The following is a 26,093-nucleotide window of genomic DNA, read 5'->3' on the forward strand; positions in this document are numbered from 1 at the left end:
AATTCAATGCTATCGTTGACTAATTGGGTTGGGTTGGGAAAGACCGCCCTTGTACGAGTGTAAAATATTAGGGAGGGAAGAATTCTTACTCACTAAGTAATAGTGGGGAAAATTCCTCGATTCATTAATTCCAAAGCACGGGCAAAAATTCTTCAATTCTCATTAAAAGTACAAATGTAGCCTTGTTACTCCCCATATTTACGAATGCTGGCTTCAATGGCTTTTGCTTCACGCACGGCAACCCCTCATCTTTTTGACCTTTGCTTATTCACGCAGAGTTTTTCAAAAAAGAAAATATACTAAATATTTCTAAAGAAATTATAAACTCCAAAATTCATATTTTTTAATAAAAAATCTATTTAAGTTTAAACATGGATTAATTTGAGTTTGATTCAATTTCAAAAGAATTAGTTTTAATTTAAATTAATTTTTTGATTAATAATGATATCAAAAGAATTATTGGCTACTTACTCTCAACTTAAACTGAGTTATTAAATTAAAATTTTTGTTTAAATTTAATAAAACATGAATTCTAATCCTAATTAATTCAATTTAAATTCATCTCTAACTATAATTAAATTACATAAATGTCTAAATTATAAATCATAAATTGTTAATATTTATCCTAAGCTTTTTATATATTTGGATTTTGATATGGAAGAATTTTCTGTCCATTAAAACAATACGTAAATTTCATAATTTCTGGTCAATTTTGGTATTCTTCTTCTTTGAAAAGAAAATAAATTCAAAAGAGCCTCAACAGTCAACATATTACTAGAAAAAACAAATACATGAAAATCCTCACCTCACCTCACCTACTGAATGGCATTTTCGATGTTTAACAAATAAACTAGGCTAATTCCGTCATTTAAACCGAAAACCTGAAAAAAAGGGCCGAAACGAAGCGCTATTCGCTATTATAGGTTGAAGAATCTCGTTACACGTCCCCCTCTGGTTTTCAGCTCTCTTTCTCTCTCTTAGGGTTACAGATTTTGTTCACGTATAAGAAAAAGAAAATGTCACGAAGCACTTCCTCTTCTGTCTTCAAATCATCCATAATCCCTCCTCTTCAAACATGGCCTAATTGAATTATTCTATTTTTTCTGGTAATATTTTTATTTATTTTATTGTACTTATTGTGTTAAGTTGAAGTAGTTCCAGATTCATTAGCTCCGGCTTTGAAATTTTGATTGAATTTTGAGTGTAATTTACTGTTTTAGCTTTTGTTGACTTTTTAAAACTGAGTTGACTGTCGTAATTTCAATTTCTGTGTTGGCTCCATTGATTTTCAGTTCGTTGCTTGTAATTTTACAGGGCGGTGGCAGTCCTTGAATGGAAATGTATAATGTTTCTGATAAGGGGATTGGTGAAAACAATCTGGTATAATTTTTTTAGAAGTTGCTGATTGTTGTTTTGGTAGATTATGTTTGAATGGTCATATGAATCCTAATATGATTATGTGTATATGATTTGTGGGCTTGTAGAGTCAAGGTGTCGAATCAAACCCAAATTTGTTAGCTCCTGTTTTTGGACAATTCGACACAATGTACAATGAAGGAGCCCCTGGTCAGGGCTATTATTATCCTACTGCTTCAAATTATGGGTATTGTTGTACAGGTAATTTTATGGCGTGAGTATATTGAGATTTTAGAGGTATATTGTTATATGATTTGTGTTAGTGATTTAATTTGTTTTTTTTTTAGGTTTGGCATCACCCGGAGAATGGGAGGACCATTGTAAGATTTTTGGTGTAGATGGTCCTGCTTTCCAATACGTGGCAAGTGATTCTTTCTGTATCACGCTTTCATGCATTGCCATTTTTTTAGCCTTTCACATCAAGTTGTTCTCATACAGTTAAGATTTTATTTTTCAGGGTGCACAAATTCAAAGTTTGCCTTATGTATATTATACACCTAGTTATGAATATGCACAGTCTCCATACAACCCTTATATACCTGGTGCAGTAATGGGAGTCGATGGCCAATTTATAGGGGCCCAACAGTACTACGCCATGCCTCCTTATCAAGATCCTTCATCATCATCTGCTTATATTCCTGTTGTTTATCAACCAGATATCATCCCAAATAGTTTGCTAGATCCCTTATTGGGTAACGTTACATCTAGTGGTAGTAGACCTGATGGACGAGGTATCAAGCATAACATTGCATCAGCATCTGCAGCCTTCCCTATAAATCCTCTGAAATCGGCTTCAAATCAGAAATATTCCTCGAGTAGGGTATCTGAAGTGCCTAGAGCTAAAACTAGCATTGGACCAAGAAAGCAAGCTCTGACAAATGAAATTCCATCTTGTAGTTCTACTATTGCAGCCTCATCCTGTGTTCTTCAGGTACACTTGTTTAATTAAAATGTTCAAAGAAGCCCATTTTTCCTTCTACTTTTGAGGGTGAAAGGTGTTGAATATCCTTGTTCTCTGTTGGAATTGAAGTGGTATTTTGTTTTGTTATATACATTTTCTACCGTCTGGCAACTGAATGCATTAAAGAGACAGTGTATTTCAATAGAGCCCATATACATCACTTATTCACCTTTCAAGTTTATGCTATAGGCTAATAAGTGTATGAATTGGTTGTAAGTTTAATCTTTGGGTTCAAAAAGTATTTTACTGTCTGTGCACCCTGTATTAGTTTTGGAATAGGGTTGATACTGTATCTATATTTTCAGGGTAGTATTGCTTCTGGTTTGAGTCAACAAGTTGATGGCATCTGCAATGGAAAAGTTCTTCCCCATCATAACCAGTTTAAAGTTTTCCTACCTGACAGTAATAACTTTTCTGACCTTGAATCAAATGGCCGTGAACGATCAGTTGTGCATACAATCCTTCCAAAATTAGCATTCAGCAGATCTCCAAATGAAGTGAGTGGAAACACTGATGCATGTGCTTTTAGTGAAAAAAATCGGGGCCCTAGAGCCAAAAAATCAAAAGATCAGCTGTCGCTTAAGGCCTATACAACCAAAGCTGGGATTAGTGATGCTCAAGGAAACATCATTATCTATACTGACCAATACAATAAGGAAAATTTTCTAGTTGACTATGCAGCTGCTAAATTTTTTGTAATCAAATCATATAGTGAAGATGATGTTCACAAGAGTATCAAATATGGTGTTTGGTCATCTACATCTCATGGTAACAAGAAGCTTCAGAAGGCCTTTGATGATGTGCAGAGAATATCTGCTGGGAAGCCTAGAGGATGCCCTATCTTCCTATTCTTTTCTGTGAGTCCACTGACAACTAATAAATTAGCTTCAACTAGTGCTTTACAGCTTATTTTATTTTTCTTTGGTCAGAGAATAATCTTAATGAGTTATCTTTTCTGATTGGGCTAAGCTGATGAGACATGACCTCAATACAGGTTAATGCAAGCAGTCAATTCTGTGGTGTTGCAGAGATGATTGGTCCTGTTGACTTCTTCAAAGACATGGATTTTTGGCAACAAGATAAATGGAGTGGGAGCTTCCCTGTCAAGTGGCATATTATCAAAGATGTGCCAAATACCTGTTTTAGGCACATCATATTACAGAACAATGAGAACAAGCCTGTGACTAATAGCAGAGATACACAAGAGGTATATTAGGGTTTTTTTTTTAAATCTTCTTTTTGTCAAGTTCTATGAAGAAACTTCTGCAAATGAATATTTTAATCATCATTTTGTTCTTGCACACTTTTTGGCTTGACTTCTATTGGGATTGAATAGCAGATGTGAGGCCCTGATAAATCTACTATAGTTTTATGCAGTTTATCAGAATATGCTGTTAGGTTTCAGTATTAGATCTAATACATAATTTGCTGTAATGGTTCCAATTATACATAGTGGAAGATTCTGCACATTAATGATGGTGTGATCAAAGTTTGTGCCTCAAGAGCAGGGAAGGATAAAAAACAGTGTAAAGGTGAAAGGCAGCTATTTTCCATGGGTGATTTATGGATTTAGCATTTCAATAGAGCTAAATGGCTGCAACTAAGTTTTGACCAGACTTGAATCATCTCTTAGCCTTTTCTTTTAGTTATTTATATCTAATATATCAATTTTATCCTGATTTGGATTAATTTTTGAAATTTTATTTTGTATGATTCAAGATTATGGGGTTATTTATTTTTTAAATGATTCTTCATGTGCAGATAATGTTCAAGGAAGGACTGGAGATGCTGAAGATGTTCAAAAACCACCCATTGAATACCTCTTTATTTGATGACTTTATGTACTATGAAAATCGGCAAAAGTTCATCCAGGAAGAGAAAGCTAGACAGTACAAAAGTTTCAAAGGTCCAACCTTTCTGCCTGCATTTGGGCTTGACGAGTTAAATCATGTTGGTGAGATTCCTTCAAAGAAAAATGAGAAAATTAACGAGGATATTGATCCTAACAGCACAGAAGAAAGTGTAACTTCCGTCACTGATAAAATTTCTTCAAATTCTGATGTGACCAATTCAAGTGTTGGTAATGGAAATGCGGGGGAAGTTGTAGTTATAGTGGAAGACAGTATCATGCGTACCTTGAGCATTGATTCACTTGCTATAAACTTAAAGCCAGATGAGTCTAAACCCTTGGATGAAGCCACAATCAGTGCTGCTAAATCTGATCCGAATGGTGTCTTTACAGTGGGATCAATGCCTATTAAGGTTAATGGATTTGCTGAATCTTCTGGTATTTTGAAAATCGGTTCAATTCCTCTTGATCCCAAGGCACTGCAGAGGGACAAAGAAGTCGTACTTGATCAATGTAACGGGCTGTGATAAATTGAAATATTTGCTTAGGGTTATCTTGATTTATGCAATGCATTGATGTCTTTGGTGTTTTGTTTTTTCGGTTCAAGGAGGCCTTTTGCTTGCTTCTGCAAGTAAACTGGAATCACAGTGTAAAAGTTTACATTTCATTTCTTGTTCTATCATTGTGTTCAAGGAAAAAGATATGCAAATACAATGTCATGTCTGTCAGATTTGATATGAAAAGAAGAATTGTTGATGAGACGTTTATCTAGGAGCGACGACATTAATGAGATGTTTATCTTGAACAGTAATATTGGACAAAAAGAGTCAACAAGTTCAATAAGATGTTAATGAGACATCAATCTTGTGTTGATCTCGGCTCAACGGTCCCAACATTAGATATGATTGAATCCCATTCCATCATCAAATTTATTCAATTAGATTAAATTATTAAATAACAATTGGGTTGGGACACTATAAATATTTTTACTTGAAAGAAATGAATTTTGCTTGTTTTTTATTATTATTATTATTTTCTTTTTGCAGGTAGATTCAGCAAAATAGCTAAAGTTTAAAAGAAATATCTGAGAAGTGTGGATTTTTAATAGGAAATTTGCCTGTTTCCTAATTGGATAGGTGTTAAACATGCGAGAGTTTGAAGACGACCAACACAAAATCAGAACCATATTCTTAGCCTAGTGCCACGTGGATCCCCCTAACCAAACTGAACACCTGTCTTATTTCTCAACTAAACTTTGATCGCTGTCTGTTAACTGTCGACTCTTCCCAACTCCAGAACCAGAACAGTCAAACAGCTTACTCCCGTCTCCGATCAGGTGATTCGCGCTTCCATCTCCTGCTGTGCACCTCCCTTTCACAAATTTACTTTACTTCTAAAACCTCTTTTCCCTAAGAGAACGTTTTTATCTATTTCAGACTAACACTTCCAAGAAACGTTTCTTACTGTAACTTAAAAACTGACATTATTTTTGCATGTCTTTGTTGCAGAGATTAAAACTAGTTTCTGTTTCGCATTTCGTTGTGGCCTTCTGTGAATTCTCTCCCTTTCTTAAATGGTATGTGCTTATATTAATTAATTAATTAGGGCATTTTTAAACTTGTTTTATTCGTGTGCTTTCAATTTTGGAGGGTCAAAATGGAGAGAAACCAATCGTTCCAAAGACTGAGATCTTGGACTTTGAGTTGTCAGCTGATAGAGTGTACTCGAGCCATGTTGGGGTATGCCTGCGATTTGATGATTAATTTAATACTCTTTCTGTATTATTACTATTATTATTATTATCATTATTATTATTTGAAGCTTTTTGTTCTTGCGTAATTGCAGAACGACATTGCAAGTTCATCTGGAAGTAATGTAAGATCATCTTTAATTGGGATGGGATTTTCACCCTCTATTGTCAACAAAGTCATTGAAGAAAAAGGTATTTTACTGTTATTCCTAAATGAATATAAATGCTTTTTATTGGCCTATCTTATTGAAGTGGGTAAAGCTGGGGCTAGATCTAAACCGAGATGTCTCGAACTTGAAAGCCAACTTGGCTTGGTTCAAATTTGTTTAAGTTGAACTCGAACAGAACTTGAGTTAGTGGGAGTTTATCTTTGTCCGATTCATAAGCCGGAGAATGACTCAATTCACTTTGAGCTTGCGGTTTAATTCAAGTAATGTCAAACAATTGTTAAAATGACGTCAATTTGTCAGTAAACTACGAACTCGAGCTAAGCTTCGAACTTTGAATTTAGGGGCTTAGTTGAACTCGAGCTACTCTTAAATTTGTTGAGCCGAACTCAAGTCATCCCATTTTTCATTTGAGCCAAACACAAGTCAGGGTTTGTTTGGGCTTGACTTGGCTTGGTTTGATTCGTATCCACCCCTACTGTAGAGGAAGGAAAATGAAGAAAACTATTTATAAATTTGAGAGAATACTACTTTATAATATGTTAATGAATATGGTGTTCCTGATCTTTTCTTCAATTCAGGTGAAGATGACCTTGACTTATTATTGGAGACACTTATTGGGTACTCGGTAAGTGATTACAAACTCCTGGGTTGGGTCGACATGTGTTTTTGTGTGAGTATTGATATTGATATTATTATTGATAGAATTACCAGTGCTCTCTCTGTTTTTGGTTGTAATATAATAGGAGCAATAAGATTTACGTTGCAATGTTGCCTTCTTTGTATTGCTTGCTTAATTTGTTTGTGAATTTTGTATGATGTGCCAAGTTACCAACATTAAACTGTGTGCTGATACATTGGCTTCTTGTCCTATGTAGTGAATCGATACAAAAGGTTTTGATTAATGAGCTTTTATGTACCAGTGCCAAAATGTGTTCTATTCTCTATAATTTAAGCTATTTACTATGTTTCTTTCTAATGGTGCATCTTACTTTTGGTTTATTGTACTGCCTTGTGATAATTTACTGTTGGCTATAAGCACAACCAAAGTTTTAATGGCTATTACTGGGTCTGCTCTGGAGTGATAGGAACTTCAAAAATCAAATTCTCAGTCATCAGATTCTCTGGATAGCTTGTTTGGTGACAAGGATAGTTCTAGTCAGCCAGAAATTTCCTCAGTTATTAAACCAAAAGAGGTAACATGCTATTATCTCATTTAATATTGCAGTGTGTTTATATCCTTGCTTCCTAAAGAACCTAGATTACGGTGAATCTTCAGTATATCATGGAACGACTTATCTACAAATATCTGCAGGAACCAGATGTAGATGAAGATAATGATGACAAAAAGGTGTCCTTACTAAAGATGGATTTTCCTCTCAATCTAGTTGACTTTGCATTGGATAAACTTGGTGGGTTGATAATTTCCTTTATTTTTTTATTTTTATTTGTAATAAAATGTTTGCCTTTTCTTTTTGATTTCCCAATAAGATGACTTATTGAATAACATTTACATTTTCTTTCTGGACTTTGCATTGAGTAATGTTTGCTGGTGATGCTTGCACATCCTGAAATTGTTATTGCTAATTGTTCTACACTATAAGGAACTTATAGATTTGTTACTTTTTGCCTTTTAACTTTTAACATTTGCTAATTCAATATATCATACAAGATGTTGAAGTTGTTCTGCTTTCTGGTATAACTTGGCCAAAATGAATATGGTCAAAAATCTTTGTGGAAATAAATGCTTTATGAATTTTATTAGTGTTTTCTAAGGATTTTGTGGATATCCATATGATAATATGAAACTATGTATGTTGGTGCTGTCATATTTTTTATTATATCATAACTCTGCCATATTGTGTTGGTACTATACGGCTATTAGTGTTGACTCTCAGATATGCATCAGTCTCACTTATTTCACAGATATACTACTACTTTGAATTAGTGTTATGAGATCAGTGATTATGTTACTTCACCTCACATTTAAGCTCCGTTTATGTTGTGGCCATAACTTTATTTTTAACATGAATTGTCTCAAAATGCCACATTCAGGTGAAGATGCTCCCATTAATGAACTGGTGGACTTTATTATTGCTGCTCAGATAGCTGAAAATATTGAAAAGGAAACAGATGACATGCCTCATGAGGATGAAGGGAAAAATGAGGTCTTTATTGATGTTTTCATGTAATAGTATTTGTATCGATGGCATTCTTTTAATGTGTTGAGGAAATAAGCACCATTTCTTATAATTTGATCAATATCTATGTTATACCCTTGTTTTTATGTCTTTGTACTTAATTTGACTTATAGCTAATACATTGTTTGACCTTTTGATTACCAGGATGTTAGTGATGAAACCTTGTTTGGGACCATGGATAAAACACTTCATTTGCTTGAAATGGGTTTCTCTGAAAATCAAGTATCATTAGCAATTGAGAAATTTGGTAAGTAATATCTTTTAGCAATTGAATTCTACAATATTTGATAAGTAACATTAACAAAACATGTAATCAGTGTTCGGTTTTCCCCTTCATCTTTGGACTTTGTTGAATGTCAGTTTGGATCAATGAGCAAGGTGCAGCGAATACTTTGCCATGTGATTCTTGAAATTAAGTCTAAATTATTATTGAAATGTCTAGAATATTTTACATATTCTATAATCAATTTTTATTGTAGTGAGCGGCGAGTTTGCTTGCTTTATCTGGCTGTGTTTTCACTTGTACCAGCGTTCTACTACATCTTTGCATATGCTTTCTGTAGGGGTACTGATTCTATATTCCTTAGTTAATTAGGCTTTGAACAGTCAAAATATAAAGTTTTGTTTGTTTCTATACATTGTAAATAAGAAAAAACAAGTTCTATACCTACCCAGTTATTGGCCACTACAATATCTTCCTGTGTTATCACTCTACCTTCTGCCATTCATCTTTTGGAAATAGCTTTTATCAGTATAAATTCAATGTCTTTTTTTTTTTAACTGTAGAGTACCATTTTCTGAAAAGTTCTCCTTTTTATCTTTAGCACTGTTGGTCATTTGTTGATTGTGTCTTCCAACTAACTATTAGCTTTTACTCTGCTGTTTTATTTCAGGATCTGATGTTCCGATTTCAGAGCTTGCAGAGTCGATCTTTAGTGGTGGAATTTATTCTAGTCGTGTCGCTAGGAATAAGGTTCTTTTTCCATTTTTCTTTTGTTCAATTTCATTACCTGTCATTAATTTTCCACTTCATAGCTATTCTTTAGCCCATATGCTTCTTTCTTAATTAGTATGATGATTTAAGCCTAAAGGGGTCAACTACTAAAAAAGTTTATTTTCCATGCGTCAACAATGCTGGTGGCTTTGGATTTTGACACCAAAGGTTGGTAGATCTTCAGGTATGGGGATGGAAAATGTTTTAAGACATCGCTCATATGATTCAGTAAAATTGGAAACTGAGGATTTTAGTCCACATACTGTCTCTCAGTCAAGAAATTTCAACAACCAAGAGGAAGCTAGTAGAGGGAAAAGGCCAAAAGAAGTGTATTCTGGTGACTTACCAGATGGTGCTTCTCAGTTCCGGCATATTGATTTTGAGGAAAATCATAAAGGGAAAAGGCCAAAAGAAGAGTATATGGATGATTCTAGCTCTTTTCTCGACACTTCATGGCTAGAGGAAAAAGTTAGCCCCAATGTTGTCCGATCAGAAGTGCGGACAGTATTCAGATCAAATCCGTGCAGGAGTCTTGATAAAATGGTGCCCAAATCTCCATATTTTTTGTACGGAGATGTTGTTAATATATCTAGTGGTTGCTGGACCAAAATTTCACAGTTTTTGTATGCAATTGAGCCGGAATTTGTGTCTACTCAGTTCTTCTCTGCTTTGAATAGGAAAGAAGGCTACGTACACAATCTTCCAGTCTCCAATAGGTTTCACATCCTTCCAAAGCCACCAATGACCATAGAAGAGGCAATACCATATACTAAGAAATGGTGGCCGTCATGGGATACGAGGAAGCACTTGAGTTGCATTAGTTCTGGAACTAGTGGAATATCTCTGCTCTGTGACAGGCTTGGAAAGATGTTAATTGATTCTAAAGGAATGCCGTCCCCAGAAGACAAGAGAGATATCCTTCATCACTGCCAGAAATTTAATCTTGTATGGGTTGGCCAATACAAACTCAGCCCTGTAGATCCTGATTATTTAGAACGTATTCTAGGTTACCCATTTGGTCACACTCAATCTGCTGAAAATAGTTTACCACAAAGATTGGCATTACTGAGACACTGCTTTCAGACAGACACTTTGGGCTACCACCTCTCTGTTTTGAATCCTGTGTTTCCAGAAGGGCTAACAGTTTTGTCTGTCTTCAGTGGAATTGGTGGTGCCGAAGTTACTTTACACCGGCTGGGCATCAAGTTGAAAGGTGTTATTTCTGTAGACACTTCTGAAGCTAATCGGAGGATTCTCAATAGGTGGTGGCGTAATAGTGAACAAACAGGTGAACTGGTGCAGATAGAAGATATCCAGACGCTAACAACTAAAAAGGTTGAGAGTCTGATTGAGAAGTTTGGCAGTATTGACTTTATTGTCTGTCAGAACCCAGTTCCTCAAGTTTCAGGAAGTTCTTCTGCAGAGGACAACATTCTTCCCGGTTTAGACTTTTCTTTGTTTTATGAGTTTGTTCGTGTTTTGCAACGTGTAAGGAGTGCAATGCAAAGAAAGAGGTGATCATTTTCCCTCTATTGCAGTTGTTCTGGTACATTTAATATTAATGATCAGAAGTGAGGCTTAAGAAACTTATTTTAACTCTCTATTTAGTTTTTTTGGCATTCAATTACCGGTAGGAATAGAAAGTTACTAGGAATGAAACATGTAATGTAGATCAGTGAGATTAGGTATTTTGTTAACTCATAATATTAAACAAATGCTTCCTAGCCCATTCTCTGTTCCTTGTCTGTTTCGATACTTTGATAGTTAATGGCAAAGCCTCTGGTATACTGGCGCTCAGGACTAACGATGACTAGGAGATGCTTGAAAATTTAGTCTGTGCTTGAACATAGATAGCTAAGTAAGTTTTATCGTGCAAGAGGTTTTGCAATCGAGAACTCGGTCATTGTTTGTTCACAATTAATTTTTTGTTTCAAAATCATTTAATCACATGAGAACATATTAGTTTGTATAGAAAAATTAGTGAGAGAAAGTATTAAGTGTAGTATTACTCTTGATATTTGTATGTCTTTGACAATGTCCAAAGGCAAAAGAAGCATTTTGAAGTGACCTAGCTTTGCTGTGTTATTATTTCCCTTACCAGAATGTTCAATAACGAATTGAGTCTCTACTTTTTCATCTTGTTGTTAGATAATGAATCTTTGAATCTGGACATCATGAAGTTTCATATAAGCCAAAGCATAGGTTCTCTTTTTTCCATCTTTTCGACGAAGGGTTGATGGTGAGTCCTCAACAGAAAAAGTAATCACAGGATTGAACTATGCATACTGAGTTTTGTGGGTCACTCTGTCAAGGAGCCTGGAAGAAAGACCCAAAAAAGGGTCATGCTCATCAGTGGCGCCAAGTCTACGTTATAGTCAATTCATGACTCTGGACAAATTTTGTAGAGCATACTTTGGTGATACAGTTCTGTCTTTTGTTTTGAAGTGCCTTTATAATGTATAATTCAACATGTTTGAACTGAGAATTTTTGTTTTGTGCGGGGCAAAATCATTGCAAATCCATTTCAACTCATAGTAGTCCAAATAGGAAAATGTTTGTCCTTCAGACCTAATTTGCCTCAGCTATCTGTTACTCGTTTATTGAGTTCCATGTTGAGACTTTGCAGTTTGGCCATTGATAATGAATTTTGATTTACTCAAGCATAATAAAGTAGTTTTGGAAGTGCTTTTATTATTCAGTTTAAATTGTAGTGGAGTTTGTAGTCCATTTATAATAGTCAAATTTCGATTTGAGCAGAGGAGCTCAGATGAGGTACAGTTTGTGATCGAATTGAATTCAAAATAATCAATTTGAGATCAATAAGTTAATAAGGTTAGATTCAAATTGAATTGAACTTAAATATAAGTTGATTTAAGTTTAGTTTAGAACTTAAAATGATTAGTTTGAGTTCAAGTTTGAACTCATTCAAATTAGTCAGAAATATTGTTTGAGGTTGCAGGTAAGATAAATAATATTATCAACGATATAAATAGTATTATTAATGAGATAAATAATTTATCAAAGGACCATTTGAATTTAGTTATCGAACTGAAATTTTAATTTGAATTTAACTTAAATCAAGTTAAATACTAATTCAAATCGAATTAGTTTGGTTTGAACCCATTTTAAGTGAATTTATATTTTATATTTAATTTAAGTGAATTTAAATTTGAATATTTAGAATAATTTTTTTTTTCAAATGAAAATTACATATTTTTTATTCAAACTTTGGTTTACTCTATTCCAACTTAAATTTTCAGTTAAAAAGTTGGGACTGAATCTAATCCTAGTCATAATGGATCCTCAGCACAACGGGGAGAGATGTCAGATGGGTCATCTTTGTTCTTTCAAAATTGTTGGGGTTCTTTGGTTGTTGTCAGTGAAGGGCAAAATTTGAAGGTTGAGTAAAGAGTAAGTTACCCCGGGGGCCCTTTTATTATTGAACAGAACAGCTTCTCCTCCAGTGATAGTCAATTTAATTGTAATTACTAATTGGGGTTTCCAAGAGACGTGTTTCGCCGCATTTATCGGAAACATAACATCCTTCTCGAATAACTACATAATAATAATAATTTGTTCTTGTTTTATAATTGGATGGATTTTTGAATACGATGATTCTGCAAGTCAACTGTGGTCAAAACCATTTGCCCTGTGGACAAGCATTCAATGATAATACTAAAAACTAGACCAAAATATTACATAATATAGATAACGAAAATTAATTGATTATTATATAATTAAATAATTAAGGCCAAACGACTATTTCTCACCTAAGGTATGCTGTAATGACAAGTTTTCACCTTTTAACTATGGAAATATCAAATATTTACCTATGACCGATTAAATTTAACGAAACCCTAACTCCTGAAAATTTAATCTCATTTTCCCCCCTAAAAGTTTAAAAACTAATATTTTTTTCTCTAAGCTAAGTTTAAAAAAATTACATTTCCCCCCCTAGGGTTTAGTTTCCGAACCCTTTCACTTTCTCCGGCACCATCGCCGGCCATCTCCCTCTCCCAACGATTTCTCTTCCACCGATGACCCCTCTCAACTCCACCCTAACCCATCTGATGTAGAGAGACTTCGTCTGGGAAGAGAAATCGTCTTCTCAGACGACGCGACGAAGTTCTTCGTCTTCCACGGCTTCTCCAACGCCAATCGGGTGTCCAAATAGGAGGAAAGAGATCGTCGAAAGGAGAGGATGCTTCAGGAGGGAGAGGCCGTCGGCAATGGTGTCGGATATGTCGCCGGAGATTTCAAAACGAAACCCTAGGGTGAAACTGTAATTTTTTAAAACTTAGGCTAGGGGAAAATTGTAATTTTTAAATTTTAGGGAGGCAAAAGTTGATTCTATTTTAGGTTATTTTTAATATTATAGAGAAAATGATGATTTTACCCTTACCACCGTTAGAGTTTTGTTAAATTTAATCAGTTATGGATGGGTGCTTGGTGTTTCATAGTTAAAGGGTGAAAACTTGTTATTACAGCATACCTTGGGTGGGAAATAGTCATTTGGGCAATAATTCGTACCTTCACGTGATCAATATTTACAGAATTATTATAAGAATTAAGCAAGATTATGAAATGATAACATGAAAGAATATTCCAATACGAAGAGTATTGATATCATTATCATGTTCATGTGAGAGGATGAATATTCAAGAATAAAAAAAATACAAGTGTATGGGATCTGCATGTGAAAGGATGGACTAGGGTTATCCATGTGTTTAGGCAAAAGACTTTTAGGATTTGACTAGAAATTATGCTCAATACCCATAGGAATTTCAATAATCAATATGTTTGATAGGGCAAACATTAATTACACGACTCTCGGGAAATTTGTAAATATTATTGGGTTGTTTTGGAAATATTGTGGGACTCTATAATCCCTTTTTTCATTTGTTTGGCCACAAATTAATTTAAGAAAATCATTGACCAGACTGAAAAACTTCAACAATCAATATGCTTTACATAGGGTAGGGGCAGATAAAATTTGTCGGACTGGCCACACTTGACAAGATCCAGGGCCTGTTTTGGTAATATTGTAATAAGTTCCAATTTTGAAACTAAAATGCAGAAATTAGAAAACAAAATAACAAGAAAATTGTTCTCATTTGGACTAATTTTAAAATAAATTTGTTTTTAAATTAAGCTTAAATATCATTTTATTGATTTTAAACTAATGCTATTGAACTGTTTTTTCAGTTAATTACTGCATAAAAAAATTAAGAATTTAATTATGATATATTGACTGTAGGTTTGAACTCATACTTTTGTGTATCAACACCCCTAACTTTCTCACTCAAACTTTCCCACAGTAAGAGAAGCAACTGGGTTGGTTCTGTCGTAAGGCCAGCTTGTCCTGGACTGGCACTCTCTGGCTTCCTCTCGTAATGTCATTCTCATATGCTAAAGAGAAGCCTTTCTTCTTTTTTTTCACCACAGTTCTCTCCCTCTACTTGTCCTCGCTTAAAGCCTGAAGCTAAAAGATAAAGTAGAAGAAAAGCCAACATTTTCATTTCTTTAATTTGGTGGGTACTCTTCTTCATCCGTCTACATTGGATCACTTTGAATCTTCTGTCTTTCTTGATTCTTACTAGCTTTTTTTTTGGGGTATTTTTATTTTTATTTTTTTTGTTGCTGTTGAACTTGGAGCTTTGACAATGATGCTCCCTTTACTTCCTGTGACCCATATTGTGACTTTCCGCTAAAATCCTACAGTCATCTTCTCAACCTTTTCAGGGCTGTATATTTGGAACTTCCTTTCTTCTCTGTGTCCACATGCTTTGAAGGTAGATCTTCAATATTAAAGTTTTCATCTTTGTTAATAGCTTAATCATTCGATACTTATATCATTTTAAACGTTTTTCTCCTGTGTTTTGAAGTTTGGATTGCTCATAAGCCTAAGAAATCTCAAGATTTAATAAAATGTTGTAGTGATTTATGATTCTGGGTTGTGCTTAAGAAGCGCAGATTTTTAACTTTCTTTATGTGTTATGTTGCATTTTGTGTCTTTAACTTGGTTGAATGAATAAGTCCTTTTAATTGCTTGTGTTGATTTACTCAAATTTATCTGCTTTTTTGACAGGTTTAACTTGTTTATTCAGCCAATGCCAACTTTAGTCTCCTGTGTAATAGCACAATGAATGCCATTTCTTTGTTGACAGCATAGTGGTCTAGTTTCATACTGAAAGAACTGAAGAAATTAGTCTCATTCTGAAAGCACTGAGGTGAAGTGCTTGGTAATCTGGGGTCTAAAAGAAACCATGGAAGAGAGTTTTGTACCATTTCGTGGAATCAAGAATGATATTCGGGGAAGATTGAAGTGTTATAAGCAAGACTGGACTGGTGGTTTTAAGGCAGGCTTCAGGTATATATCTTTCTCTTGTCATAGAATTTTTTAAATGTATTGAAAATATAATTTAAAGAATCTGTTCAATTTAGCTTGTACTACTGCTCATTTATGTAGTTTCATTGATGGTGATGCTAGCTTGATGATTTAGTTTAATGTTTTCAGGATTCTGGCACCCACGACATATATATTTTTTGCATCGGCAATTCCAGTTATATCGTTTGGGGAACAGTTAGACAGAGATACAGGTGGTGTCACAACATGCAATAGTTGTTCAAAGTTATTGCTCTTTTTCATTCAGTTCCTTGATTATAACCAATGCTTAATTCAGTTGATATTAAAAAATTAATTATAAATCTGGCTGTGCTTATGTTATTCTAAATTGTTGATGGTATTCACAGATGGGACTCTCACTGCTGTTCAAACCTTAGCTTCTACTGCATTTTGTGGAATTATTCACTCTATCATAGGAGGTCAGCCTTTACTGATTCTTGGAGTTGCAGAGCCAACTGTAATCATGTACACATTCATGTTCAATTTTGCAAAAAGTCGGACAGATTTGGGACCAAAGCTCTTTCTAGCATGGACTGGGTGGTATTTCCTGAAAATTTCCTAGTCATTATCTGAGAAACATCTTGTTGATTTCTGTCAATATTTGAATCCTCCCTTCCTTATATTTGGTCCACTTAACTTGGAAATTTAACTTGGCAGGGTGTGCATATGGACTGCAATCTTGCTGTTCTTGTTGGCTGTCCTAGGTGCTTGCTCTATCATCAATAGGTTCACTCGCATTGCAGGGGAATTGTTTGGCCTACTTATTGCAATGCTTTTCATGCAGGAAGCCATTAAAGTAAGAAAAAAAATCCCCATTTCTTTCTCATTCCTACATCGCATGGACATCGTGAATAAACTGAAAATTTTGCTGTTTAAAGCTTCTGAATTATTTTTGTTGTACACTAGAGTTATTGTATGACTGGGTTGAATGCATTATGTCCTTGGATAGTTGAGATTCATTTCAGTGGTTCTTTGTTGTTCATAGGATGCTTTTTTGAGTGAGTGCTTAAAATTGCTTTCTGGTTAAACTTTGAAATTCTAAACACTTCAATTTGGTTTGCTAGGGACTGGTTGATGAATTTCGTATACCAAAAAGAGAAAATCCAAAGTCAATCGAGTACCTGTATTCATGGAGATTTGCCAATGGAATGTTTGCTTTGGTTTTGGCTTTTGGTCTTCTGCATACTGCATTAAGAAGCAGAAAAGCACGGTCTTGGCGTTACGGGTCTGGTAAGCCTTATTGGATCCATGGCCTTTACAAACCTGCAGTTGATTACAGATTGCACTTCCATTAGAAAAGAACAAATCATTATTGTTGTTTTAGTTGTTGAAATTACAGAAGTGCTATAATTCTTGGTGCTTCTCTAATGAGCCCTAAGCTCTTGGCTTCCTTAAACCTGTTGAGAATACTTCTCATTCAATCTTGTGATACATGCCAAAGCCAAAAATTTCTATGGGAAACAAAGATAATCTCATTTATTTTTTCTATCAAACCCAATAACTTTAAGTTGGCTCAAGTTAGTCAAGTGTTAGGGATGTGGCAGGGGATAATGTTATGAGCTTTGTGCTGCAAAGGATCAACGAGAAGCAAATATTCTTATAATGCCTGAGATTGAAGGCCTAAAATTGCTAAACCCTGCTAAAAATCACCTTTAGTTGATTATGTTTCTTTTTCATTTTTCTGTAGGGTCGCTGCGAGGCTTCATAGCTGATTATGGTGTTCCATTGATGGTTCTGGTCTGGACAGCTGTTTCTTACATACCAGCTGGAAGTGTTCCAAAAGGAATCCCAAGGCGCCTCTTTAGTCTGAATCCATGGTCACCAGGTGCTTATGAGAATTGGACTGTCATAAAGGTATGCTGAAGTAGAAGCTTGTGGCAAAACTATTAATCTTCTGTGTTAGAAAATTTCCTGTCTGCGACATAACAAGCATCTACTAATGGTTTAATGCTAAAACTTGCAGGACATGGTGGATGTGCCAGTTCTGTATATAATTGGAGCTTTTGTGCCAGCAACAATGATTGCTGTGCTCTATTATTTTGACCATAGCGTTGCATCTCAGCTTGCACAGCAGCAAGAATTCAATTTGAGAAAGCCTCCTTCTTTCCATTACGATTTACTTCTTTTGGGGTTCATGGTACAAAGAAGTTACTACTTCCCCAAGCTTCTCCTTTTCTCCCCTGCACTTCATCTCCTTTCTCAATCAAACTGTACTTTTATAAATTTCTAATATTTAGTAACTGCATGCAGGTCATAGTCTGTGGTCTTCTCGGTATCCCTCCATCAAATGGTGTCATTCCACAATCTCCAATGCATACCAAAAGTTTGGCTACCCTGAAGCACCAGGTAGGCATGTTAACTTGTATGTTGTTCTTAAGTTTGCCAGAACTAATTTTAATTTAGATCTCATTCTTCTAAACTTTGGAACTCTTTAAGTTTACTATCAACTGCATTACTTCTAATCCTGATTAATGATACTGTAAGTATAAGATGTGTTAGATAAAATATTGTAAGAGTGAACATATTCCAGAGATGTTTCCTTTGTTTAGATAATGATTTACAACAACCTCTGAAATCTGTGCAGTTACTTCGAAATCGACTTGTGACAACTGCTCGCAAATTTATTGGTAAGAATGCAAGCTTGGAACAAGTTTATGGGAGCATGCAGGAAGCATACCAACAGATGCAGACACCACTTACTTACCAGCAACCTTCCACTGTGGTATTTGGCTTGACATTGTATTTCATTTGGAAATTCTATATAACAAGAGCCTGCACAAATTTACATCTACAAAAATAAAGACCATAGTATTGAAATTTAAGATGCCAAAATTGATTTAGTAGTTTAAATTACTGATAATATAACAATCCAGATCTGGTCACAGAATTCTTTAATAGACATCTATCAAAGTTTCTAAAGTGTTTTACACAATAACTATTCAAAAGATCTTCTTTCGTTTGAGATCTGTTTGAGTAGTCTATGCTTATAATGCTGCAATTTTGCCTTAGTGATTTTTTCCTGAGCAGGGGCTGAAGGAATTGAACACAGGGAATATTGATGCCCCAGTTGATGAGAGTATATTTGATATTGAGAAAGAGATCGACAATTTATTGCCTGTTGAGGTGAAAGAACAGCGGCTGAGTAACTTGCTCCAATCTACAATGGTAGGAGGATGTGTTGCAGCAATGCCCCTTCTTAAAATGATCCCTACATCAGTACTCTGGGGCTATTTTGCCTATATGGCCATTGAAAGCTTGCCGGGCAATCAGTTCTGGGAGCGAATATTATTGCTCCTCACTGCTCCAAGCAGAAGATTCAAGTATCTTTTAATTCCTCTCCTATCCTCTCCTCAATTTACATTATCTAACTCCTTTCTCATGATGAAATAAACTTAACCGTTTTTGTGTTGCCCTTATTTCTTAGAGTACTGGAGAATTACCATGCCACCTTCATCGAAACTGTACCCTTCAAGACAATTGCAGTATTTACGATTTTCCAGACGGCTTACTTGCTTGTTTGTTTTGGGATTACATGGGTTCCCATTGCTGGGGTACTTTTCCCGCTCATGATCATGCTTTTAGTTCCTGTGAGGCAATACATATTGCCCAGGTTTTTCAAAGGAGCACACCTTCAAGATTTAGATGCTGCAGAGTACGAAGAGGCGCCAGCTTTATCATTCAACCTAACATCTGTAAGCTCTTAACATTCTTATACTAATTTCTAGCCTAAGATTTTCTATTAACCCCCTTATTTGCTTCAGTTCTGGAACTGAGTACATAATTAGTCTCTGATGTCATACGTATTTCAAGAAATTGATTGAATGGCTTTTGGTATGCAATTTTTCTTCTTTCCGATTTTCAGATGAGTAGGAACACTTCATCTTCACAGCCGGAAAGAGAGATGAGTAGGGATACCTCATTTTCACAGCAGGAAAGAGTGATGAGTAGGGATACTTCATTTTCACGGCAGGAAAGAGTGATGAGTAGGAATACTTCATTTGCTGATCATGGAGAAATTTTAGACGGGATGGTTACAAGAAGCCGCGGTGAGATTAGACGCATGTGCAGTCTCAAATTCTCAAGTTGCAGTGTTTCATCATCTGGAGAATTGAAAAGCGTTCAGAGCCCGAGGGTCTCGGATAAGGTGTACAGTCCCCGTGTAAGTGAACTGAGAGCAGAGCAGAGTCCACGACAAGGTGGAAGAGGACCATTCAGTCCAGCAAAACCATCTAATTTAGGTAAAAGTGTTTAAAGAAAGCTGTTAGAAATGGCGATGATTGGCTTTGTGGAAATATTTGTAGAAGAGATTGTATTCAATTTGAATCTGTATTGTTATTCAACACCTGCCACCATTTATTTACGGTTACTAACAGCATAACCTAAGGCACTCTCAGCATAATCTAGTTGCGAGAAGAGTTATTTTACTAAATTCGCAAACATGCAGCAACTCGATACACTGGTAGCAAAGATGAAACATTGAATGCTAAAAGCAGCAGGTATCAGAACAGTTGAAAATACTGAAACTAAAAGCAGCAGGTGTCAGAAGACAGTACTCACTACTCATAATGAATCATTCAAGATTCTGAGGTTGAATAATTTGGGTTGAGGAGGCTCATCTACCGTTCACCTGTTATCCACTCGTGCAAATGTCAGAATTGCCGAAAGGTTTGAGTGACATCCGACACTAAGAAGATAAGAATTGGGAAAAGAGTAATAAAAGAGAGCTTTGCTGGAACATAATTGATAGGAAATGATCTGTATTTTTCTCAATTTACCTTTCATGATTGGGAAAAATTGGTGAACCTGAATCACCAACTGAAAAGAAAATGGAAAATGGAAAGTGGTGGTTATCGTATCATTGATCATGATCTTAGTGGGAAAATTCACATATCACTTCATAATATGTGGCTCGTAGGTTAATTGGTTCACAGAAAGGATGGGCCTCTTGGGAAGTAACAGTAAGTTGCCAATTGACAGTCGAAAATACTGCCAAAAAAACAAGTATAATAAAACAAGAGCAGAACAACTTTTACCAAATGTAAAAATAAATAAATAGGCCAATGCCAGCTTTGAAGTTGGGCTATACCAGAGCCTGCAAGGAAGCCCGGGGGCGACCCAACACGGTCTGCAAAAATTTTTAAAAAAGTAAAACTAAAAAATACATTAAAATTTTATTTTCTTACCCATACAGGCACAGCCCAAGAGGCTATGAGCCATGTATTGGGCCTTATGTTGAGGGAGCCTCAGCAGGATCTGCCTTTTGGCAGACCTTGACAGTTGACACAACATCACCTGTGGCATGACAGGCTCCGTCAAACATGGCCCTGCCCGTCACCACGTCCTGTATCCAGCAGCAAGGGCGGAACAGTCCCAGAAAGTTTTCACATTAATGCAGCTGAATCTTTGCTCAAACAACCTTTATCAAATTATCATTGATTGGTTAGAACCCTTGAATGTATAAGAAGCCAGCATTCAATTTCTCATGTAATTTTCTTAGCATAAGGCTTATGCAACCACAAAATTGAGTATCATAACAGTAAAACCAATGAAGCAGTCAAGTCTTGATTCTCGTTGCTCTGTTTAGGCTAAAACATCAATGGGTACATACTGAGGATTTGAAAAAAGCGGAACTCAAAACAGCATCACGAACTTTTGCTAAATTTTTTGCCAGACAACCTCTCAGACTCATATAGTATATGGTTTATAAGTCCCCTTGCAGCACTGCAAAACATAAAAATGAAAATCCTCAACATGATGTTGCCAACAGAACTTACAAAATGTGGAAGAAATTGAGGCCAGCACAAAATGAAGACTCCAAAACATAAGAAACCCCTTTTTATAGCTCATCTTTGCCCATCTAGTAATTTAAAAAATATATAAACTGATACTTACTCATCCTTTAACTTTTGAATCTTCTCTGGATCTGTCTCATGCTTGTGCTTTTTAAATTGCTGCCTCACAATATCAACAAGAAGAGGGGTATTATGTTTCTGCAAAATTAATTGAACGAGAAACAGTGTTACTAAAGTAACCCTTCAAATAACTTACCTACCTACAAGACATCTCAATTGTTCCATTTAAGAGTAAAAGCTCAATCCAAGATTTTTGATGAAGGGCAATTTACTATTTCAAGAAACTCAAATAGATGTACATCTTTTCATGCAAATGTTAGAGAAAGTAAAACTTCAATATATATGCTGGATTGGGGTCCTGCTACTTTTACTTAGAACAAGACAATCCCAAAATTCAAAGTCTAGTTCAATATATTAACACTTTAACTGTACATCTAACTTCGTAATATCTTAGTCTGCCACATTTAAGCCTAATCTCTTAAGTTATATCTATCACTGCCTGTTATTATTCGAAAGCGGTACCAATATCATGAGGTTACTTAAAAAGCTTCATAGCATCTAACTTTAAGGTCTGATGTTCAAATTTCTCACTCTTCACAATAATTCTCAAAATATGAATTCAGTCAAAATCAATCTCAGCACAGCAATCTTGGTCCAGTCACCCCACAAATCCATTACATCTTAAAATTGTATCAACATTACAAGTGAGGAAACTGGTTAAACTTAAATATTAAATTTAGGAACCCAGATCTCACCACTTTGATAACAACATGTTAGGAACCTAAGCACTCTCACTCAAACAAAGTAAGAAAAATTGAGAAAAATAAGTAAATTAAGTCTGATTTTATTGATAAATAGTCTTTACAAGGATAAATCAATAATTTGAAGAGTCGTGACCTCCCAATTCTGGCCATTTGAGGCACCGGAAGCCTCTCAAATCAGCTCTAAGGCTGCTCACAACCAAAAGTTGCCAAAACCCCCAAATTTTCCCTTCATCTTTGGACAACCCTAACTTCCTTTATATGATAACTCTACCCACTAAAATTAGGACAAGAGCCCCCTATGTCCTAACATATTCCTTCACAAAAGCTAATACTTTTGTCTCTAGTGGATTATATCAGCTCATTTTTGGATCGTTATAAACATTCTCATGCTCCTATCTACCTGAAAGCTTAAGATAATTAGTCTAAGGAACAGCACATTCACATCTCAATAACTAAATACACCGTCAGAAAGACCAAATTACTTGCAACCATATTAACAATGCGGCGCTTACCTGATGACCAATATACTTGGCTCTTCGAAGGCACTCCCGGTAAAGCTGACATTTTAAAATTTTAGGTTAAAAAAATGAATAACAAAAATTATATAAATATGAATATAAATGTAGCACAACAAGAAGAAATCAGTTGATACTAACCCTAATCACGTTATCGGCAAGTTCTGGCGGCAATGCTGTTTGCAAAGACGGCATAATTTTTTTTAAATATCGTTTTTTCAAGAAGAGTCTGATTAAAACAATATAAAAATAATTACATGAGCCTCAAAACTGTGAATGAAGAATAGACTGTAAAGATGAAGAAGTAGATCATACCTCAGCTCACAGTCGGCGAAAGAGCAGAGGAAATATCTGTCTTCGTCGAACGGCGTCGTTATCGCTGGAGTTCACTGGAAAATGCTTTTTATATGAAATGAACGGGTTTAGACTGATATTTTAATATGGGCTAGGCCGTAGAAAAAAATGGACAAATAAAGGGCCCAATAAATTGGTTATCAACTAGGTTTGGATTCCATTTCAGCTGCTCAAATTGGAATTTGAATTCAAATTGAACAAATAAAGTTTGATTAAGTATTAAATTCATTTTCATAAGATTATTTAAGTTTGAATTGGTATGAATATTTAAGTTTAGACTGAGTCAGATCAAATTCAAAATTAAATTAATTTTTGAATTTTGTTTAACCTCATATTAACTTCTTTTTATACTCAAACTAATTTCAAGTTAAGTATTATTTAAACTCAACCCCGTCGGTCATGTTATTGAAATTGAAAATTGCATCTCATATAATTCTATTATCATATATGAAGTCAAATCTATTACAATATAAAGCCAATAAACCTTGATCCATTTGCTCTATATCTCATCGCACAATAAAGGGTAAAAAACACCCTGAAAGGGATGAAGCCTAAGCAAATAATAATCAAGACCCCTAAAAGATACAAGGTCTTGTAACTTACAAAGCTATTAATCGATCAACTGCTACAATCATAAGCAGAAGATTCGACCAACTTCTGAGGCTGCCCATCTTGCAAGCAATCAATGGGAGGAATAGTTAAAGTTTCTTGAGTTCCGTAAGCGTTCCAACAAAATGGATCATCCACCAACTCTCCTTCTTGTGGCAGAAGCTCAACTTCAGCCATTACTATATCTGTGCAGGCCACAGTATCGCTGCAGGCAAAGTGGATTGGTGGGTTGCGAACGTCGTAAGTCCCCTTTATATTTCTGTATGTGACGCCCGTGACATGCACAGCTGATGTTTGGTTTAGGCATTCTTTTGATAAGCAGTAGTATTGGTCTATGATTATGCAGTTTCTGACGTTCTCCATTTGGATGTTTTCGAATGATATTCCTGATACGCAGCCTGACCCTCCTTGCCATGTCTTGATCCTCAGCCCGTTGTCTGACTCTCTTATGTTTGTGTTGCGCACACTTATGTTTGAAACACATGCTTCTGAATTGTGCACTCCTAGGCTCCCAATGCTGGAGATAATAAGATAAAGTTAAAGGACATTTTGGTTTGAGTTTTGTGACTCATATCTCCAACCAATTCGAATGAGTTCGAACTCAAACCAGCTATGTTCGAATCTAGCCTTAGATGTTAGTTGTAAGGAGTGAAAGAGGGAATATATATTTATATATGTACCTGATCCCGTGACTAGGCCCGCAAGTAACACTTTCAATGTCCACATTTGCACAGCCGGGTCCGATTGAGATGCAATCATCGCCTATTAACATTGTGAAGCTCGCATTAAAAGAGTCATTAATCAACTGTCAAATCTTGAAGACAGGCAAATTCCTTTTGACCTACCATTGCTTATCATGGAATTGTAAATGCCAACAGACTTAGTGTTCTCTATGTGAATTCCGTCTGTGTTGGGGCTGAGTTTAGGGGAAGATACGGACAAGTTTTCTATCAGAACACCTTCACATCCATCAAATTTCATATGCATCTGTGGGCTGTTTTGGATTCTTAAGCCACTCACTACCAAATTTGAGCTCATGAAGAAACGAATCAGCTGCAGAAATAGTAAAATTGAACTTGGTCACAAATTATATTCTATTATTCGTTGGTTGAATTGAGTTTAGTTTTAGATGATTGTACTCACAACAGGGCTGTCACATGGCCCTTTGGCTGTTGATCCTTCAGGACCCTGAAATCACATTTTAGTAGCAAATATTAATGATTGCTGTAATATTCTGGTTTAATAATCCGGTGCATTGTTAATTACCCTGTGCGGTTTGCAAGGAAGATCCCACCATTGCTGTCCATTTCCTTCAATGGTTCCTTTCCCTGTGAAAGTCATATCATCAAGTCTGTAAAACACAAGCCACTGCTTATGGCTATCTGCTTTTGGCCAAGTATCAGGTCCGTCTGGCGGCATTAGAATCCCATCCAGCTTTAAAATTACAAAAATCACAATCGTAAACCACAATGTCTCAGCAGAAATGAACTACAATGGTAAGAGATTCTTACCTGAAATACAAGACCTGGCTTGCATGGTCCTGAGAAGATTGTCGAAGTGATTTTGAAAGAATAATCAGATGGAGCCAGAACAACCCCTGACTCCACTGCACAAGCTGCTTTCCACGCTGCTCTGAATGCGGCAGTGTCATCGGCACAACCGTCGCCGACTGCTCCGAAATCTCTCACGTCAAAAATACAGTCAGTAGAGTTTCCGGGATCATTCGGATATGGGTCTGAAGGAATAGATGGAGGATTCGACGGTGATGAAGGGACTGTTTTCTCAGGAGCAGGGTCAGAAACAGGGGAGCTCTCGTTCTTCTGTTTTTTGTGGTGATGATATCTTCCTTCTACATTGTTTGACCATTGCAAGATAAGGACCATCGCCATGCAAATGAGGATCAACAACCCACGATCGAGCTCCATGAACGAAAATCTGGGAAAAAACTTCAGGATTTTGAAGAATGTATTAAGAAATGGTTAGAAAATGAATGAAGAAGATAAAGGCAAAGAGAAAGAATAAAGAATGAATGAGTGAAACTTGAGAGGCCTCAGATAAAGAAAACTAGCCAGCCAGGTAAAGTGAGAGACCAATTAAGCAGAGGGATCTAATTTATACTCAAATTTAAAAACTGTTTCATTCATAGGACCCACATGTAGGTGTGGATTCGATTCAAGTCAAATTAAATCCAAGACTTGCTTGAGCTCAGATCGAAGTCATATTGCCTAGCTCGAGCTCATTTGATTTCGTGCACA

General features: G+C 35.7%; 5 protein-coding genes and 1 long non-coding RNA gene across 8 annotated transcripts; 3 read left to right on the forward strand and 3 right to left on the reverse strand.

Annotated features, from left to right (window-relative positions):
* The first annotated feature begins 911 nt into the window (after positions 1–911).
* Positions 912–4,987, forward strand: LOC123220195 (YTH domain-containing protein ECT4-like). Its single transcript, XM_044642246.1, has 8 exons — positions 912–1,106; positions 1,315–1,380; positions 1,485–1,617; positions 1,704–1,777; positions 1,874–2,347; positions 2,683–3,234; positions 3,372–3,584; positions 4,139–4,987. Exons 2-8 carry the CDS (start codon positions 1,333–1,335, stop codon positions 4,751–4,753), a joined length of 2,109 nt encoding a protein of 702 aa, XP_044498181.1. The 5' UTR covers positions 912–1,106; positions 1,315–1,332; the 3' UTR covers positions 4,754–4,987.
* A 335-nt stretch (positions 4,988–5,322) lies between these two features.
* LOC123220196 (probable inactive DNA (cytosine-5)-methyltransferase DRM3) lies at positions 5,323–12,031 on the forward strand. The gene is made up of 12 exons (XM_044642247.1): positions 5,323–5,562; positions 5,735–5,802; positions 5,876–5,965; positions 6,072–6,168; positions 6,725–6,771; positions 7,232–7,339; positions 7,459–7,555; positions 8,199–8,311; positions 8,489–8,591; positions 9,238–9,317; positions 9,507–10,852; positions 11,487–12,031. The coding sequence occupies exons 2-12, from the start codon at positions 5,800–5,802 to the stop codon at positions 11,488–11,490; spliced, it is 2,088 nt and encodes a 695-aa protein (XP_044498182.1). The 5' UTR covers positions 5,323–5,562; positions 5,735–5,799; the 3' UTR covers positions 11,491–12,031.
* Positions 12,032–14,659: 2,628 nt separating this feature from the next.
* LOC123220720 (probable boron transporter 2) lies at positions 14,660–20,084 on the forward strand. Of its 2 annotated transcripts, none has more exons than XM_044643279.1 (14): positions 14,660–14,869; positions 15,081–15,130; positions 15,427–15,708; positions 15,856–15,938; positions 16,092–16,281; positions 16,402–16,540; positions 16,809–16,974; positions 17,432–17,598; positions 17,708–17,881; positions 17,995–18,090; positions 18,329–18,466; positions 18,772–19,064; positions 19,169–19,436; positions 19,607–20,084. In XM_044643279.1, exons 3-14 carry the CDS (start codon positions 15,605–15,607, stop codon positions 19,994–19,996), a joined length of 2,208 nt encoding a protein of 735 aa, XP_044499214.1. In that variant the 5' UTR covers positions 14,660–14,869; positions 15,081–15,130; positions 15,427–15,604; the 3' UTR covers positions 19,997–20,084. The 2 variants fall into 2 exon arrangements, with proteins under 2 accessions (XP_044499214.1, XP_044499212.1); XM_044643277.1 differs by having other exon boundaries at positions 14,661–14,869; positions 16,092–16,284.
* On the reverse strand, positions 16,209–17,535 carry LOC123220723. The gene is made up of 2 exons (XR_006503133.1): positions 17,395–17,535; positions 16,209–17,007 (listed from the first exon to the last, which is right to left on the reverse strand). It is a non-coding gene; the product is annotated as an uncharacterized LOC123220723 (long non-coding RNA).
* Positions 20,085–21,146: 1,062 nt separating the features above from the next.
* On the reverse strand, positions 21,147–23,320 carry LOC123220722. 2 transcript variants are annotated; one of them, XM_044643281.1, is made up of 5 exons: positions 23,191–23,320; positions 23,017–23,104; positions 22,873–22,917; positions 21,637–21,734; positions 21,147–21,465 (listed from the first exon to the last, which is right to left on the reverse strand). In XM_044643281.1, the coding sequence occupies exons 2-5, from the start codon at positions 23,068–23,070 to the stop codon at positions 21,387–21,389; spliced, it is 276 nt and encodes a 91-aa protein (XP_044499216.1). In that variant the 5' UTR covers positions 23,071–23,104; positions 23,191–23,320; the 3' UTR covers positions 21,147–21,386. The 2 variants fall into 2 exon arrangements, with proteins under 2 accessions (XP_044499216.1, XP_044499217.1); XM_044643282.1 differs by having other exon boundaries at positions 21,637–21,695; positions 23,191–23,263.
* A 314-nt stretch (positions 23,321–23,634) lies between these two features.
* Positions 23,635–25,933, reverse strand: LOC123220721 (polygalacturonase At1g48100-like). Its single transcript, XM_044643280.1, has 6 exons — positions 25,350–25,933; positions 25,105–25,272; positions 24,982–25,026; positions 24,684–24,891; positions 24,519–24,600; positions 23,635–24,355 (listed from the first exon to the last, which is right to left on the reverse strand). The coding sequence occupies exons 1-6, from the start codon at positions 25,761–25,763 to the stop codon at positions 23,848–23,850; spliced, it is 1,425 nt and encodes a 474-aa protein (XP_044499215.1). The 5' UTR covers positions 25,764–25,933; the 3' UTR covers positions 23,635–23,847.
* Between the last annotated feature and the right edge of the window lie 160 nt (positions 25,934–26,093).

This window comes from Mangifera indica, chromosome 7 (genome assembly GCF_011075055.1).
Source record: "Mangifera indica cultivar Alphonso chromosome 7, CATAS_Mindica_2.1, whole genome shotgun sequence".
NCBI classification, from domain to species: domain Eukaryota; kingdom Viridiplantae; phylum Streptophyta; class Magnoliopsida; order Sapindales; family Anacardiaceae; genus Mangifera; species Mangifera indica.